General features: G+C 39.1%; 1 protein-coding gene across 3 annotated transcripts in view; it reads right to left on the bottom strand.

Moving 5' to 3' along the window:
- The window catches only part of LOC117335473 (aldehyde dehydrogenase, dimeric NADP-preferring-like), a 29,237-nt gene extending 14,838 nt beyond the window's left edge, over window positions 1-14,399 (bottom strand). For all 3 annotated transcript variants that reach the window (XM_033895488.1, XM_033895487.1, XM_033895489.1), the window contains exons 1-7: window positions 14,244-14,399; window positions 12,047-12,190; window positions 9,493-9,588; window positions 7,680-7,815; window positions 7,267-7,352; window positions 3,645-3,808; window positions 2,609-2,735 (exon numbers count right to left, since the gene is read on the bottom strand). In XM_033895488.1, coding sequence (XP_033751379.1) covers window positions 2,609-2,735; window positions 3,645-3,808; window positions 7,267-7,352; window positions 7,680-7,815; window positions 9,493-9,588; window positions 12,047-12,190; window positions 14,244-14,261 — 771 coding nt within the window. In that variant the 5' untranslated portion in view covers window positions 14,262-14,399. The remainder of the gene's footprint in view (window positions 1-2,608; window positions 2,736-3,644; window positions 3,809-7,266; window positions 7,353-7,679; window positions 7,816-9,492; window positions 9,589-12,046; window positions 12,191-14,243) is intronic.
- Window positions 14,400-15,089: the final 690 nt, after the last annotated feature.

The raw sequence follows: 15,089 nt of genomic DNA, 5'->3' as shown, positions 1-15,089 counted from the left end.
ACCTGGACCTCCTTCTGACACATGACGTAATCTGGGGCGATACAGATCTCTTTAGACCACTTACCTGGACCTCCTTCTGACACATGACGTAATCTGGGGCGATACAGATCTCTTTAGACCACTTACCTGGACCTCCTTCTGACACATGACGTAATCTGGGGCGATACAGATCTCTTTAGACCACTTACCTGGACCTCCTTCTGACACATGACGTAATCTGGGGCGATACAGATCTCTTTAGACCACTTACCTGGACCTCCTTCTGACACATGACGTAATCTGGGGCGATACAGATCTCTTTAGACCACTTACCTGGACCTCCTTCTGACACATGACGTAATCTGGGGCGATACAGATCTCTTTAGACCACTTACCTGGACCTCCTTCTGTCACATGACGTAATCTGGGGCGATACAGATCTCTTTAGACCACTTACCTGGACCTCCTTCTGACACATGACGTAATCTGGGGCGATACAGATCTCTTTAGACCACTTACCTGGACCTCCTTCTGACACATGACGTAATCTGGGGCGATGGCAGATCTCTTTAGACCACTTACCTGGACCTCCTTCTGACACATGACGTAATCTGGGGCGATACAGATCTCTTTAGACCACTTACCTGGACCTCCTTCTGACACATGACGTAATCTGGGGCGATGGAGATCTCTTTAGACCACTTACCTGGACCTCCTTCTGTCACATGACGTAATCTGGGGCGATACAGATCTCTTTAGACCACTTACCTGGACCTCCTTCTGACACATGACGTAATCTGGGGCGATGCAGATCTCTTTAGACCACTTACCTGGACCTCCTTCTGACACATGACGTAATCTGGGGCGATACAGATCTCTTTAGACCACTTACCTGGACCTCCTTCTGACACATGACGTAATCTGGGGCGATACAGATCTCTTTAGACCACTTACCTGGACCTCCTTCTGACACATGACGTAATCTGGGGCGATGGAGATCTCTTTAGACCACTTACCTGGACCTCCTTCTGACACATGACGTAATCTGGGGCGATGGAGATCTCTTTAGACCACTTACCTGGACCTCCTTCTGACACATGACGTAATCTGGGGCGATACAGATCTCTTTAGACCACTTACCTGGACCTCCTTCTGACACATGACGTAATCTGGGGCGATACAGATCTCTTTAGACCACTTACCTGGACCTCCTTCTGACACATGACGTAATCTGGGGCGATACAGATCTCTTTAGACCACTTACCTGGACCTCCTTCTGACACATGACGTAATCTGGGGCGATACAGATCTCTTTAGACCACTTACCTGGACCTCCTTCTGACACATGACGTAATCTGGGGCGATGGCAGATCTCTTTAGACCACTTACCTGGACCTCCTTCTGACACATGACGTAATCTGGGGCGATACAGATCTCTTTAGACCACTTACCTTGACCTCCTTCTGACACATGACGTAATCTGGGGCGATACAGATCTCTTTAGACCACTTACCTGGACCTCCTTCTGACACATGACGTAATCTGGGGCGATACAGATCTCTTTAGACCACTTACCTGGACCTCCTTCTGACACATGACGTAATCTGGGGCGATGAAGATCTCTTTAGACCACTTACCTGGACCTCCTTCTGACACATGACGTAATCTGGGGCGATACAGATCTCTTTAGACCACTTACCTGGACCTCCTTCTGACACATGACGTAATCTGGGGCGATACAGATCTCTTTAGACCACTTACCTGGACCTCCTTCTGACACATGACGTAATCTGGGGCGATACAGATCTCTTTAGACCACTTACCTGGACCTCCTTCTGACACATGACGTAATCTGGGGCGATACAGATCTCTTTAGACCACTTACCTGGACCTCCTTCTGACACATGACGTAATCTGGGGCGATACAGATCTCTTTAGACCACTTACCTGGACCTCCTTCTGACACATGACGTAATCTGGGGCGATGCAGATCTCTTTAGACCACTTACCTGGACCTCCTTCTGACACATGACGTAATCTGGGGCGATACAGATCTCTTTAGACCACTTACCTGGACCTCCTTCTGACACATGACGTAATCTGGGGCGATACAGATCTCTTTAGACCACTTACCTGGACCTCCTTCTGACACATGACGTAATCTGGGGCGATGGAGATCTCTTTAGACCACTTACCTGGACCTCCTTCTGACACATGACGTAATCTGGGGCGATACAGATCTCTTTAGACCACTTACCTGGACCTCCTTCTGACACATGACGTAATCTGGGGCGATGGAGATCTCTTTAGACCACTTACCTGGACCTCCTTCTGACACATGACGTAATCTGGGGCGATACAGATCTCTTTAGACCACTTACCTGGACCTCCTTCTGACACATGACGTAATCTGGGGCGATACAGATCTCTTTAGACCACTTACCTGGACCTCCTTCTGACACATGACGTAATCTGGGGCGATGGAGATCTCTTTAGACCACTTACCTGGACCTCCTTCTGACACATGACGTAATCTGGGGCGATACAGATCTCTTTAGACCACTTACCTGGACCTCCTTCTGACACATGACGTAATCTGGGGCGATACAGATCTCTTTAGACCACTTACCTGGACCTCCTTCTGACACATGACGTAATCTGGGGCGATACAGATCTGGCCGGAGTTACAGGTTTTACCCCACAGGATTCTGTTGGCCACAGCACTCAGGTCACAGTTACGGTCGACGTACACTGGACTGTCAACACAAAGGTATTTATACAATGTGATAGATCAAAAAACATCAACAATAAACAAATTAAGCAACAACTACAAAAAAAGGAGATAAAGAAGAAAAAGTCACCTCAAATCTATTGTTAGAGAATGATGACAAGGTACTGTATTTGTGTCGTCCTTTGATAACCAGGTACTGTATTTGTATCATCCTTTGATAACCAGGTTTTGTATTTGTCTCGTCCTTTGATGACCAGGTATTGTATTTGTCTCGTCCTTTGATGACCAGGTACTGTATTTGTCTCGTCCTTTGATAACCAGGTATTGTATTTGTCTCGTCCTTTGACCAGGTACTGTATTTGTCTCGTCCTTTGATGACCAGGTATTGTATTTGTCTCGTCCTTTGACCAGGTACTGTATTTGTCTCGTCCTTTGATGACCAGGTACTGTATTTGTCTCGTCCTTTGATGACCAGGTACTGTATTTGTCTCGTCCTTTGATGACCAGGTATTGTATTTGTCTCGTCCTTTGATAACCAGGTATTGTATTTGTCTCGTCCTTTGACCAGGTACTGTATTTGTCTCGTCCTTTGATGACCAGGTATTGTATTTGTCTCGTCCATTGTATTTAAACATCTTAACCATTTCAACAGCAGTTTCTGTAAACCAACTGATTTCTTTTGCGTGCTATTAATTTTTTGGGAAAATTAACAGTTGTAAAATAGTTAAAATACCATGGACAATGGGCCTTTTATGTCTGTAAATCGCAAAATTACATTGGCATGAAAAAGTTTTGTGCATGAAAATGAAATTAAGTTGCACCAAAAATAAGTTGGTTTACATTACGCCTTTCTTTATTAATGACTATCCTACAAATCAGTCAAATATAACCATACAAGCCATGTTGTTGAGAACAGTTAAACAATTATATTTACCTCTTGCCTCCGAGTTCCAGACAAACTGGAGTCAGATATTTACTGGCTGCTTGCATGACAATTTTACCGACTGGTGTACTTCCTGTGTAGAAGATAAAGTCAAATCTCTCGGCCAGGAGGGCTGTCGTCTCTGGCACACCTCCATTGATAACCTTGATACAGTCCTATTAACAACAAATACAGGTACACCATCCTGTTATTATAATAGTTTGATACAGTATAACAATAGATACAGGTATACCATCCTGATATTATAATAGTTTGATACAGTCCTATTAACAACAAATACAGGTACACCATCCTGTTAGTATAATAGTTTGATACAGTATAACAACAGATACAAGTTTATCATCCTGATATTATAATAGTTTGATACAGTCCTATTAACAACAGATACAAGTTTACCATCCTGATATTATAATAGTTTGATACAGTATAACAACAGATACAGGTACACCATCCTGTTATTATAATAGTTTGATACAGTATAACAACAGATACAAGTTTATCATCCTGATATTATAATAGTTTGATACAGTATAACAACAGATACAAGTTTATCATTGATATTATAATAGTTTGATACAGTATAACAACAGATACAAGTTTATCATCCTGATATTATAATAGTTTGATACAGTATAACAACAGATACAAGTTTATCATTGATATTATAATAGTTTGATACAGTATAACAACAGATACAGGTATACCATCCTGATATTATAATAGTTTGATACAGTATAACAACAGATACAAGTTTATCATCCTGATATTATAATAGTTTGATACAGTATAACAACAGATACAAGTTTATCATCCTGATATTATAATAGTTTGATACAGTATAACAACAGATACAAGTTTATCATTAATATTATAATAGTTTGATACAGTATAACAACAGATACAAGTTTATCATCCTGATATTATAATAGTTTGATACAGTATAACAACAGATACAGGTATACCATCCTGATATTATAATAGTTTGATACAGTATAACAACAGATACAGGTATACCATCCTGATATTATAATAGTTTGATACAGTATAACAACAGATACAAGTTTATCATTAATATTATAATAGTTTGATACAGTATAACAACAGATACAGGTATACCATCCTGATATTATAATAGTTTGATACAGTATAACAACAGATACAAGTTTATCATCCTGATATCATAATAGTTTGATACAGTCCTATTAACAACAGATACAGGTATACCATCCTGATATTATAATAGTTTGATACAGTATTACAACAGATACAAGTTTATCATTGATATTATAATAGTTTGATACAGTATAACAACAGATACATGTTTATCATCCTGATATTATAATAGTTTGATACAGTCCTATTAACAACTGATACAGGTATACCATCCTGATATTATAATAGTTTGATACAGTATTACAACAGATACAAGTTTATCATCTGATATTATAATAGTTTGATACAGTATAACAACAGATACATGTTTATCATCCTGATATTATAATAGTTTGATACAGTCCTATTAACAACTGATACAGGTATACCATCCTGATATTATAATAGTTTGATACAGTATAACAACAGATACAAGTTTATCATCCTGATATTATAATAGTTTGATACAGTATAACAACAGATACAAGTTTATCATCCTGATATTATAATAGTTTGATACAGTATAACAACAGATACAGGTATATCATCCTGATATTATAATAGTTTGATACAGTATAACAACAGATACAGGTATATCATCCTGATATTATAATAGTTTGATACAGTATAACAACAGATACAGGTATACCATCCTGATATTATAATAGTTTGATACAGTATAACAACAGATACAAGTTTATCATCCTGATATTATAATAGTTTGATACAGTATAACAACAGATACAAGTTTATCATCCTGATATTATAATAGTTTGATACAGTATAACAACAGATACAAGTTTATCATTGATATTATAATAGTTTGATACAGTATAACAACAGATACAAGTTATCATCCTGATATTATAATAGTTTGATACAGTATAACAACAGATACAAGTTTATCATCCTGATATTATAATAGTTTGATACAGTATAACAACAGATACAAGTTTATCATTAATATTATAATAGTTTGATACAGTATAACAACAGATACAAGTTTATCATCCTGATATTATAATAGTTTGATACAGTATAACAACAGATACAGGTATATCATCCTGATATTATAATAGTTTGATACAGTATAACAACAGATACAGGTATACCATCCTGATATTATAATAGTTTGATACAGTATAACAACAGATACAAGTTTATCATTAATATTATAATAGTTTGATACAGTATAACAACAGATACAGGTATACCATCCTGATATTATAATAGTTTGATACAGTATAACAACAGATACAAGTTTATCATCCTGATATCATAATAGTTTGATACAGTCCTATTAACAACTGATACAGGTATACCATCCTGATATTATAATAGTTTGATACAGTATTACAACAGATACAAGTTTATCATTGATATTATAATAGTTTGATACAGTATAACAACAGATACATGTTTATCATCCTGATATTATAATAGTTTGATACAGTCCTATTAACAACTGATACAGGTATACCATCCTGATATTATAATAGTTTGATACAGTATTACAACAGATACAAGTTTATCATTGATATTATAATAGTTTGATACAGTATAACAACAGATACATGTTTATCATCCTGATATTATAATAGTTTGATACAGTCCTATTAACAACTGATACAGGTATACCATCCTGATATTATAATAGTTTGATACAGTATAACAACAGATACAAGTTTATCATCCTGATATTATAATAGTTTGATACAGTATAACAACAGATACAGGTTTATCATCCTGATATTATAATAGTTTGATACAGTATAACAACAGATACAGGTATATCATCCTGATATTATAATAGTTTGATACAGTATAACAACAGATACAGGTATATCATCCTGATATTATAATAGTTTGATACAGTATAACAACAGATACAGGTATACCATCCTGATATTATAATAGTTTGATACAGTATAACAACAGATACAGGTATACCATCCTGATATTATAATAGTTTGATACCTTATAACAACAGATACAAGTTTATCATCCTGATATTATAATAGTTTGATACAGTCCTATTAACAACAGATACAAGTTTATCATCCTGATATTATAATAGTTTGATACTGTTCTGTTTAATCTAATCTCTTCAAAATCTGCAGTAATGTTCTCACATAACCAGCCTAGATAATGATAATAGGTATTTAAGTATCGATTGTGCTTTTAATACAATGAAGTGATCATTTTCATGTTGCTTATATTATTCTGGGTAGTTTTCTAAGCAAAACTTCTCATTAAATAATTTCAGTCAACAGGAAACATGAAAAGTGTCAAGAAAAATGACTTATTTTAGAGACCAATCATCGATAGTAAAATGACAGAATCTATTATAGATTGGTATACATCTCATGTGATCAAAGAATGGATAAAAATCAGCACCAGAGACAGATCCATGGCCAGGACAAATCCATCACAAAGTTCTACTTATGAAATAATAACTTACATTGTCTAGGTACTTGGGGAGAATCTGCTCCAGAACGGTGGCTGTTGCTGGGGAAATCTCCGACGGTTTTATAATCACACAGTTTCCTATACAGATCAAGAAAATAAATTGTATACTTTTATATTATATACATAAGGTAAATATTATTTAACCTGAACAAATTCATTGATAAAACTAGAATAAACACATTAATCAGACAATGGTATTATGACCATGGTCCTATTTCAACATTCTATGTAGCTGTGACAATATTACAGCAAACTTGCACTGGCAGCAAAAGCAATAAAATGTTGACAATACTAAAATGTATCAAACATCCTCATAAATGTTTTTATTTTTTAAATTCTTTAATATGTATTAAATGATAATTTTAGAAGTGTTTAAATAGAAATCTAACACAATAGAGAGTTCACCTGCAGCCACGGCTCCTATGAGAGGAAGGATGGTGAGCTGTACAGGGTAGTTCCACGCTCCTATGACCAAAGACACGCCGAATGGCTCACGTTTAATATAAGCTTTGTCCATCATGTTCATCAAACCTTTCTTCACCTGAAACCAAGTAAAACATCTCTTCAAATACTCAGTTATCTGTTATGTTTAGTACACATAAAACACCAGGCTCAGATAATTCCCACCTTGAATCATTTTAAGATATAATGTTTTTGAAGTGTTTCAGACAGTCAATGGAATCTGTCATACTATAGGGCTGACAGAGAAAATCAGCACCGCTAACATGGAGGACAAATTAGTGATTGGTCAAGGGAATGTAGTGGATCAGGGGTCGACAGCTAACACAGGGGACAAATCAGTGATTGGTCAAGGGAATGTATTTGATCAGGGGTCGAAAGCTAACATGGGGGACAAATCAGTGATTGGTCAAGGGAATGTAGTGGATCAGGGGTCGACAGCTAACAGGGAGGACAAATCAGTGATTGGTCAAGGGAATGTAGTGGATCAGGGGTCGACAGCTAACACGGGGGACAAATCAGTGATTGGTCAAGGGAATGTAGTGGATCGGGGATCAACAGATAACATGGGGGACAAATCAGTGATTGGTCAAGGGAATGTAGTGGATCAGGCGTCGACAGCTAACACGGGGGACAAATCAGTGATTGGTCAAGGGAATGTATTGGATCAGGGGTCGACAGCTAACACGGGGGATAAATCAGTGATTGGTCAAGGGAATGTAGTGGATCAGGGGTCGACAGCTAACAGGGAGGACAAATCAGTGATTGGTCAAGGGAATGTAGTGGATCAGGGGTCGACAGCTAACACGGGGGACAAATCAGTGATTGGTCAAGGGAATGTAGTGGATCAGGGGTCGACAGCTAACACGGGGGACAAATTGATTGGTCAAGGGAATGTAGTGGATCAGGGGTCGACAGCTAACACGGGGGACAAATCAGTGATTGGTCAAGGGAATGTATTGGATCAGGGGTCGACAGCTAACACGGGGGACAAATCAGTGATTGGTCAAGGGAATGTAGTGGATCAGGGGTCGACAGCTAACACGGGGGACAAATCAGTGATTGGTCAAGGGAATGTAGTGGATCAGGGGTCGACAGCTAACACGGGGGACAAAACAGTGATTGGTCAAGGGAATGAAGTGGATCAGGGGTCGACAGCTTACATGGGGGACAAAACAGTGATTGGTCAAGGGAATGTAGTGGATCAGGGTCGACAGCTAACATGGGGGACAAATCAGTGATTGGTCAAGGGAATGTAGTGGATCAGGGGTCGACAGCTTACATGGGGGACAAAACAGTGATTGGTCAAGGGAATGTAGTGGATCAGGGGTCGACAGCTAACACGGGGGACAAATCAGTGATTGGTCAAGGGAATGTAGTGGATCAGGGGTCGACAGCTAACACGGGGGACAAATCAGTGATTGGTCAAGGGAATGTAGTGGATCAGGGAGTCGACAGTTAACACGGGGGACAAATCAGTGATTGGTCAAGGGAATGTATTGGATCAGGGGTCGACAGCTAACACGGGGGACAAATCAGTGATTGGTCAAGGGAATGTAGTTGATCAGGGGTCGACAGCTAACACGGGGGACAAATCAGTGATTGGTCAAGGGATGTGGTTGATCAGGGGTCGACAGCTAACATGGAGGACAAATCAGTGATTGGTCAAGGGAATGTAGTGGATCAGGGGTCGACAGCTTACATGGGGGACAAATCAGTGAATAGTGGAAGAGAAATATTTCTATCAAGTTGTTTTTACCTTTTCTGGTTTCATCCATTCCTCTAAGTTGTTCAAGGCCTCAACTGCATCATTTTTACAGTAATCAATCTCAAAAACAAGGGATTCCATTTTGGACTGAAACATAGAAATTCACGATGAAACATCAGAATTGTAACATCTAGTAATATACAGTGTCACTCATTATATACAGTGTCCATGGTAATATACAGTGTCCATGGTAATATACAGTGTCCATGGTAATATACAGTGTCCATGGTAATATACAGTATCCCTGGTTATATACATGTACACTGTCCCTGGAAATATACACTGTCCTTGGTAATATACACTGTCCCTGGTTATATACACTGTCCCTGGAAATATACACTGTCCTTGGTAATATACACTGTCCCTGGTTATATACAGTGTCCCTGGTAATATACAGTGTCCCTCATTATATACAGTGTCCATGGTAATATACAGTGTCAATGGTAATATACATTATCCCTGGTTATATACACTGTCCCTGGTAATATACACTGTCCCTGGTAATATACAGTGCCCCTGGTAATATACAGTGTCCCTGGTTATATACACTGTCCCTGGTTATATACATTCTCCCTGGTAATATACAGTGTCCCTGGTTATATACAGTGTCCCTGGTTATATACAGTGTCCCTGGTTATATACAGTGCCCCTGGTAATATACAGTGTCCCTGGTTATATACACTGTCCCTGGTTATATACAGTGTCCCTAGTTATATACAGTGTCCCTGGTTATATACAGTGTCCCTGGTTATATACACTGTCCCTGGTTATTAACAGTGTCCCTGGTTATATACAGTGTCCCTAGTTATTTACAGTGTCCCTAGTAATATACAGTGTTCCTGGTTATATACAGTGTCCCTGGTTATATACAGTGTCCCTGGTTATATGCAGTGTCCCTGGTTATAAACAGTGTCCCTGGTTATATACAGTGTCCCTGGTTATATACAGTGTCCCTGGTTATATACAGTGTCCCTGGTTATATACACTGTCCCTGGTTATTTACAGTGTCCCTGGTTATATACACTGTCCCTGGTAATATACAGTGTCCCTAGTTATATACACTGTCCCTGGTTATATACACTGTCCCTGGTTATATACACTGTCCCTTGTTATATACACTGTCCCTGGATATATACACTGTCCCTGGTTATATACAGTGTCCCTGGTTATATACAGTGTCCCTGGTTATATACAGTGCCCCTGGTAATATACAGTGTCCCTGGTTATATACACTGTCCCTGGTTATATACAGTGTCCCTAGTTATATACAGTGTCCCTGGTTATATACAGTGTCCCTGGTTATATACACTGTCCCTGGTTATTAACAGTGTCCCTGGTTATATACAGTGTCCCTAGTTATTTACAGTGTCCCTAGTAATATACAGTGTTCCTGGTTATATACAGTGTCCCTGGTTATATACAGTGTCCCTGGTTATATGCAGTGTCCCTGGTTATAAACAGTGTCCCTGGTTATATACAGTGTCCCTGGTTATATACAGTGTCCCTGGTTATATACACTGTCCCTGGTTATTTACAGTGTCCCTGGTTATATACACTGTCCCTGGTAATATACAGTGTCCCTAGTTATATACACTGTCCCTGGTTATATACACTGTCCCTGGTTATATACACTGTCCCTTGTTATATACACTGTCCCTGGATATATACACTGTCCCTGGTTATATACATTGTCCTTAGTTATATACAGTGTCCCTAGTCATATACACTGTCCCTGGTTATATACACTGTCCCAAGTTATATACACTGTCCCTGGTTATATACAGTGTCCCTGGTTATATACACTGTTCCTAGTTATATACAGTGTCCCTGGTTATAAACACTGTCTCTGGTTATATACAGTGTCCCTGGTTATATACACTGTCCCTGGTTATATAGTGTCCCTGATTATATACACTGTCCCTGGTTATATACAGTGTCCCTGGTTATATACAGTGTCCCTGGTTATATACAGTGTCCCTGGTTATATACACTGTTCCTAGTTATATACAGTGTCCCTTGTAATATACAGTGTCCCTTGTAATATACAGTGTCCCTTGTAATATACAGTGTCCCTTGTAATATACAGTGTCCCTGGTTATATACAGTGTCCCTGGTAAATCTTTAATTAGTTCAGGGTAGGTTCGTAAAACCATGGATTGCCCAAAACTTAAGTCTGCGTTTACTTCATCATAATTATGATTTATATTAATTTAGAAACAAAAAAAAACTAAAAAAGATCCTTTGAAATACCTCATCACATCATTGGGAGGTCAATATAATGTTTCACCAGGTTTGTGGAATATCATATTGACCTCTGCCAAAAATACCTCTCAGCACGGATGACATAATTTCTATTTTAAGCAGGAGTCAATATAAGATTCCAAAGACCTGACAAAACATTATATTGACTCATCGGTGATGTCATGGGGTATAACCAAAGGAAATAATTGATGTCATGTGATCTCATTAGGACCAATGAGTGATAGTGTTACATACCAATCATATAATAAAACATGATAAACTTTAATTACTGGTATAAATATACCTTTCTCAAATCTTTATTGAGAGCTTCTGAAAGCTGGTCTCTGTTTTCATCCAGACATCGAAGAATGGAGTTTAACTGCTGCTTCCTCCATTGATAAGTCTTGGTTTTACCAGCACGAAAAACTGTGCGCATTGACGAGATGATCTACAAATAGAAACAAACTTCATAACATAACAATTCCCTCAGATTTAGACAATAATTTCCTCAGATCTAGACAATAATTCCCTCAGATCTAGACAACAATTCCCTCAGATCTAGACAACAATTCCCTCAGATCTAGACAACAATTCCCTCAGATCTAGACACCAATTCCCTCAGATCTAGACACCAATTCCCTCACATCCAGACAACAATTCCCTCAGATCTAGACACCAATTCCCTCAGATCTAGACACCAATTCCCTCACATCCAGACAACAATTCCCTCAGATCTAGACAACAATTCCCTCAGATCTAGACACCAATTCCCTCAGATCTAGACACCAATTCTCTCAGATCTAGACACCAATTCCCTCACATCCAGACACCAATTCCCTAAGATACAGATAACAATTCCCTCAGATCTAGACAACAATTCCCTCAGATCTAGACAACAATTCCCTCAGATCCAGACACCAATTCCCTAAGATACAGATAACAATTCTCTCAGATCCAGACAACAATTCCCTCACATCCAGGGAAATGCAATCTTCTTTGACAACAAGAGATTCTGAAGTCACAAGGATCAAGAATGATTTAAAACAAAACAAGAATCAAACCCGAGTCTCTGGTGCGATGACCTATAAAATTATTGTATACACGTAGGGCCCTGACAGGCATCAAACCCGGGTCTCTGGTGTGACGACCTATATTGTAGGGCCCTGACAGGAATCAAACCCGGGTCTCTGGTGTGACGACCTATATTGTAGGACCCTGACAGGAATCAAACCCGGGTCTCTGGTGTGACGACCTATATTGTATACACGTAGGGCCCTGACAGGAATCAAACCCGGGTCTCTGGTGTGACGACCTATATTGTAGGGCCCTGACAGGAATCAAACCCAGGTCTCTGGTGTGACGACCTATATTGTAGGACCCTGACAGGAATCAAACTCGGGTCTCTGGTGTGACGACCTATATTGTAGGACCCTGACAGGAATCAAACCCGGGTCTCTGGTGTGACGACCTATATTGTAGGACCGACAGGAATCAAACCCGGGTCTCTGGTGTGACGACCTATATTGTAGGGCCCAGACAGGAATCACTGGATACTGAATATCTTCTATTATTTGTTTATGTCACTTTTGTGTTTTTTAATAGGAACTATCAATAACCATGCATGACACAGCCAAAACCACATGTCATATATAGGCCTATACAGCAGTAGTTAGAACTATATGGACCATCAAAGTAGCATATCTTACTGCATGGACATATATATGCATCTAAACATATTACTCCAATATATAACATAAGAGGTTGTTGTTCCACAGATTTAATGCCAGACGTTATTGTGCTGACTGCAATATATATATAAAAAGTTTCTAGCTGTATACCAACATATGAGAACGGAGAATATAATATATACATGTTGGATAAATCAGGGACATATGTACATATATACATCCCTGAATAAATTTACTTCCTGATAACAAAATATTTCAACATAAAATGCATCATAAACACGAATAAATTTCATAGTCAAGTGATTCAGCAAGCTCAAAGGTTGATATATATAAGAACATACTAGGCCTATAGAGTGTAAAATTAACATAAAGTACAAAGCTAGTATTCCTGACCCCGGCATTTTTCTTATCGTTTTAGATATTCGTCTTCTTCGTGTTTTCTCACTAGATTTATATTTAGGAGTAAAAATAATCTTCAGAATTTTGTGTCTATATTTTGATTGACGAGTTTTTGAGGGCACAACCTTTATTGATTAATCATCCCGCAGCACCCCGTACACACGTCATTACATTTACAACTTACAAATTAGGAGTGATATCGACATAAACTGAACCATTACTTATAACACCGACATAAAGGCGTTCAAAAGAGTGAACTTTGCTCTCCGCGGCATCATCACAAATTACGTTGTTCATCACAAGCTGACCGAGAAAAATGAAAGTAGATCTACCGTTAGTACGCGGAGACGATCAAAACACACAAGTCGGCACAAATTCAGAACTGGCTGTTGTCAATTAGAAACACAATATTACCTCACTGTAGCTTGCCATTGTTTCTGTATGTTGTCAGCAGCCTGTGGTCTCTGTCAACGCCAGCAAATACCCCGAGCAAAGAGAACGATACCGGTGTTATCAACGAGTTCGGGTCAAATCACATCACATCAACCCAGTTTTTGACTTCTGGGTCCTATAAGAGCTTAACACGCGTCTAACTTTAAGGAAGCATGCACGTCGATCTCTATATTGAACTTTAAGGAAGCATGCACATCGGTCTACATTCGAAAGTGGACTGCGGAATAATTGTTCTAAGTTTATTTTATTCATCATACCAGGGTCTGGTATGTTCAATATTCCTTAACATAAGGAACCTGTTCCACACTCGTCAACGGAGAAATACACACGGATTTATACAGTAAACCCACGGACACTCACCAGTACCTTCGCCCGTCCAGTTGTCACCCACCCCACACTACAAGGAGCATTCCATACTCCCAGATTTTGAGAATCAGGCGTATCGTCTCCGACGACGATGACTTCAGACGTCGTTGTGTAGAGCTTAGATCCCATCTTCTCAATAGAGGATATGGCGCAGCCCTAATAGATCGTGAAATTGATAGGGTGAAAGACTTGGACAGGGCGAGTACACTGGAATACAAAGACAGGCCGAAAACTGGAAGAGTACCTTGTGTGGTAACCTTTCATCCGGGCATGCCCGCATTGTCAACAATCTTCCAGAAACACTGGCACATCGTGTTGTCGTCCAGCAAACTCCAGGGTATTTTCCCGGAACCCCCCATACTAGCTTACCGCAGACCAAAAAACATCAAAGATTTGGTAGTCAGTGGTAATCTACCTTCACCATCTAATGCTTCAGCCACT

This window comes from Pecten maximus, chromosome 10 (genome assembly GCF_902652985.1).
Source record: "Pecten maximus chromosome 10, xPecMax1.1, whole genome shotgun sequence".
NCBI lineage: Eukaryota > Metazoa > Mollusca > Bivalvia > Pectinida > Pectinidae > Pecten > Pecten maximus.
This window is presented reverse-complemented; position numbering and strand designations above follow the sequence as displayed.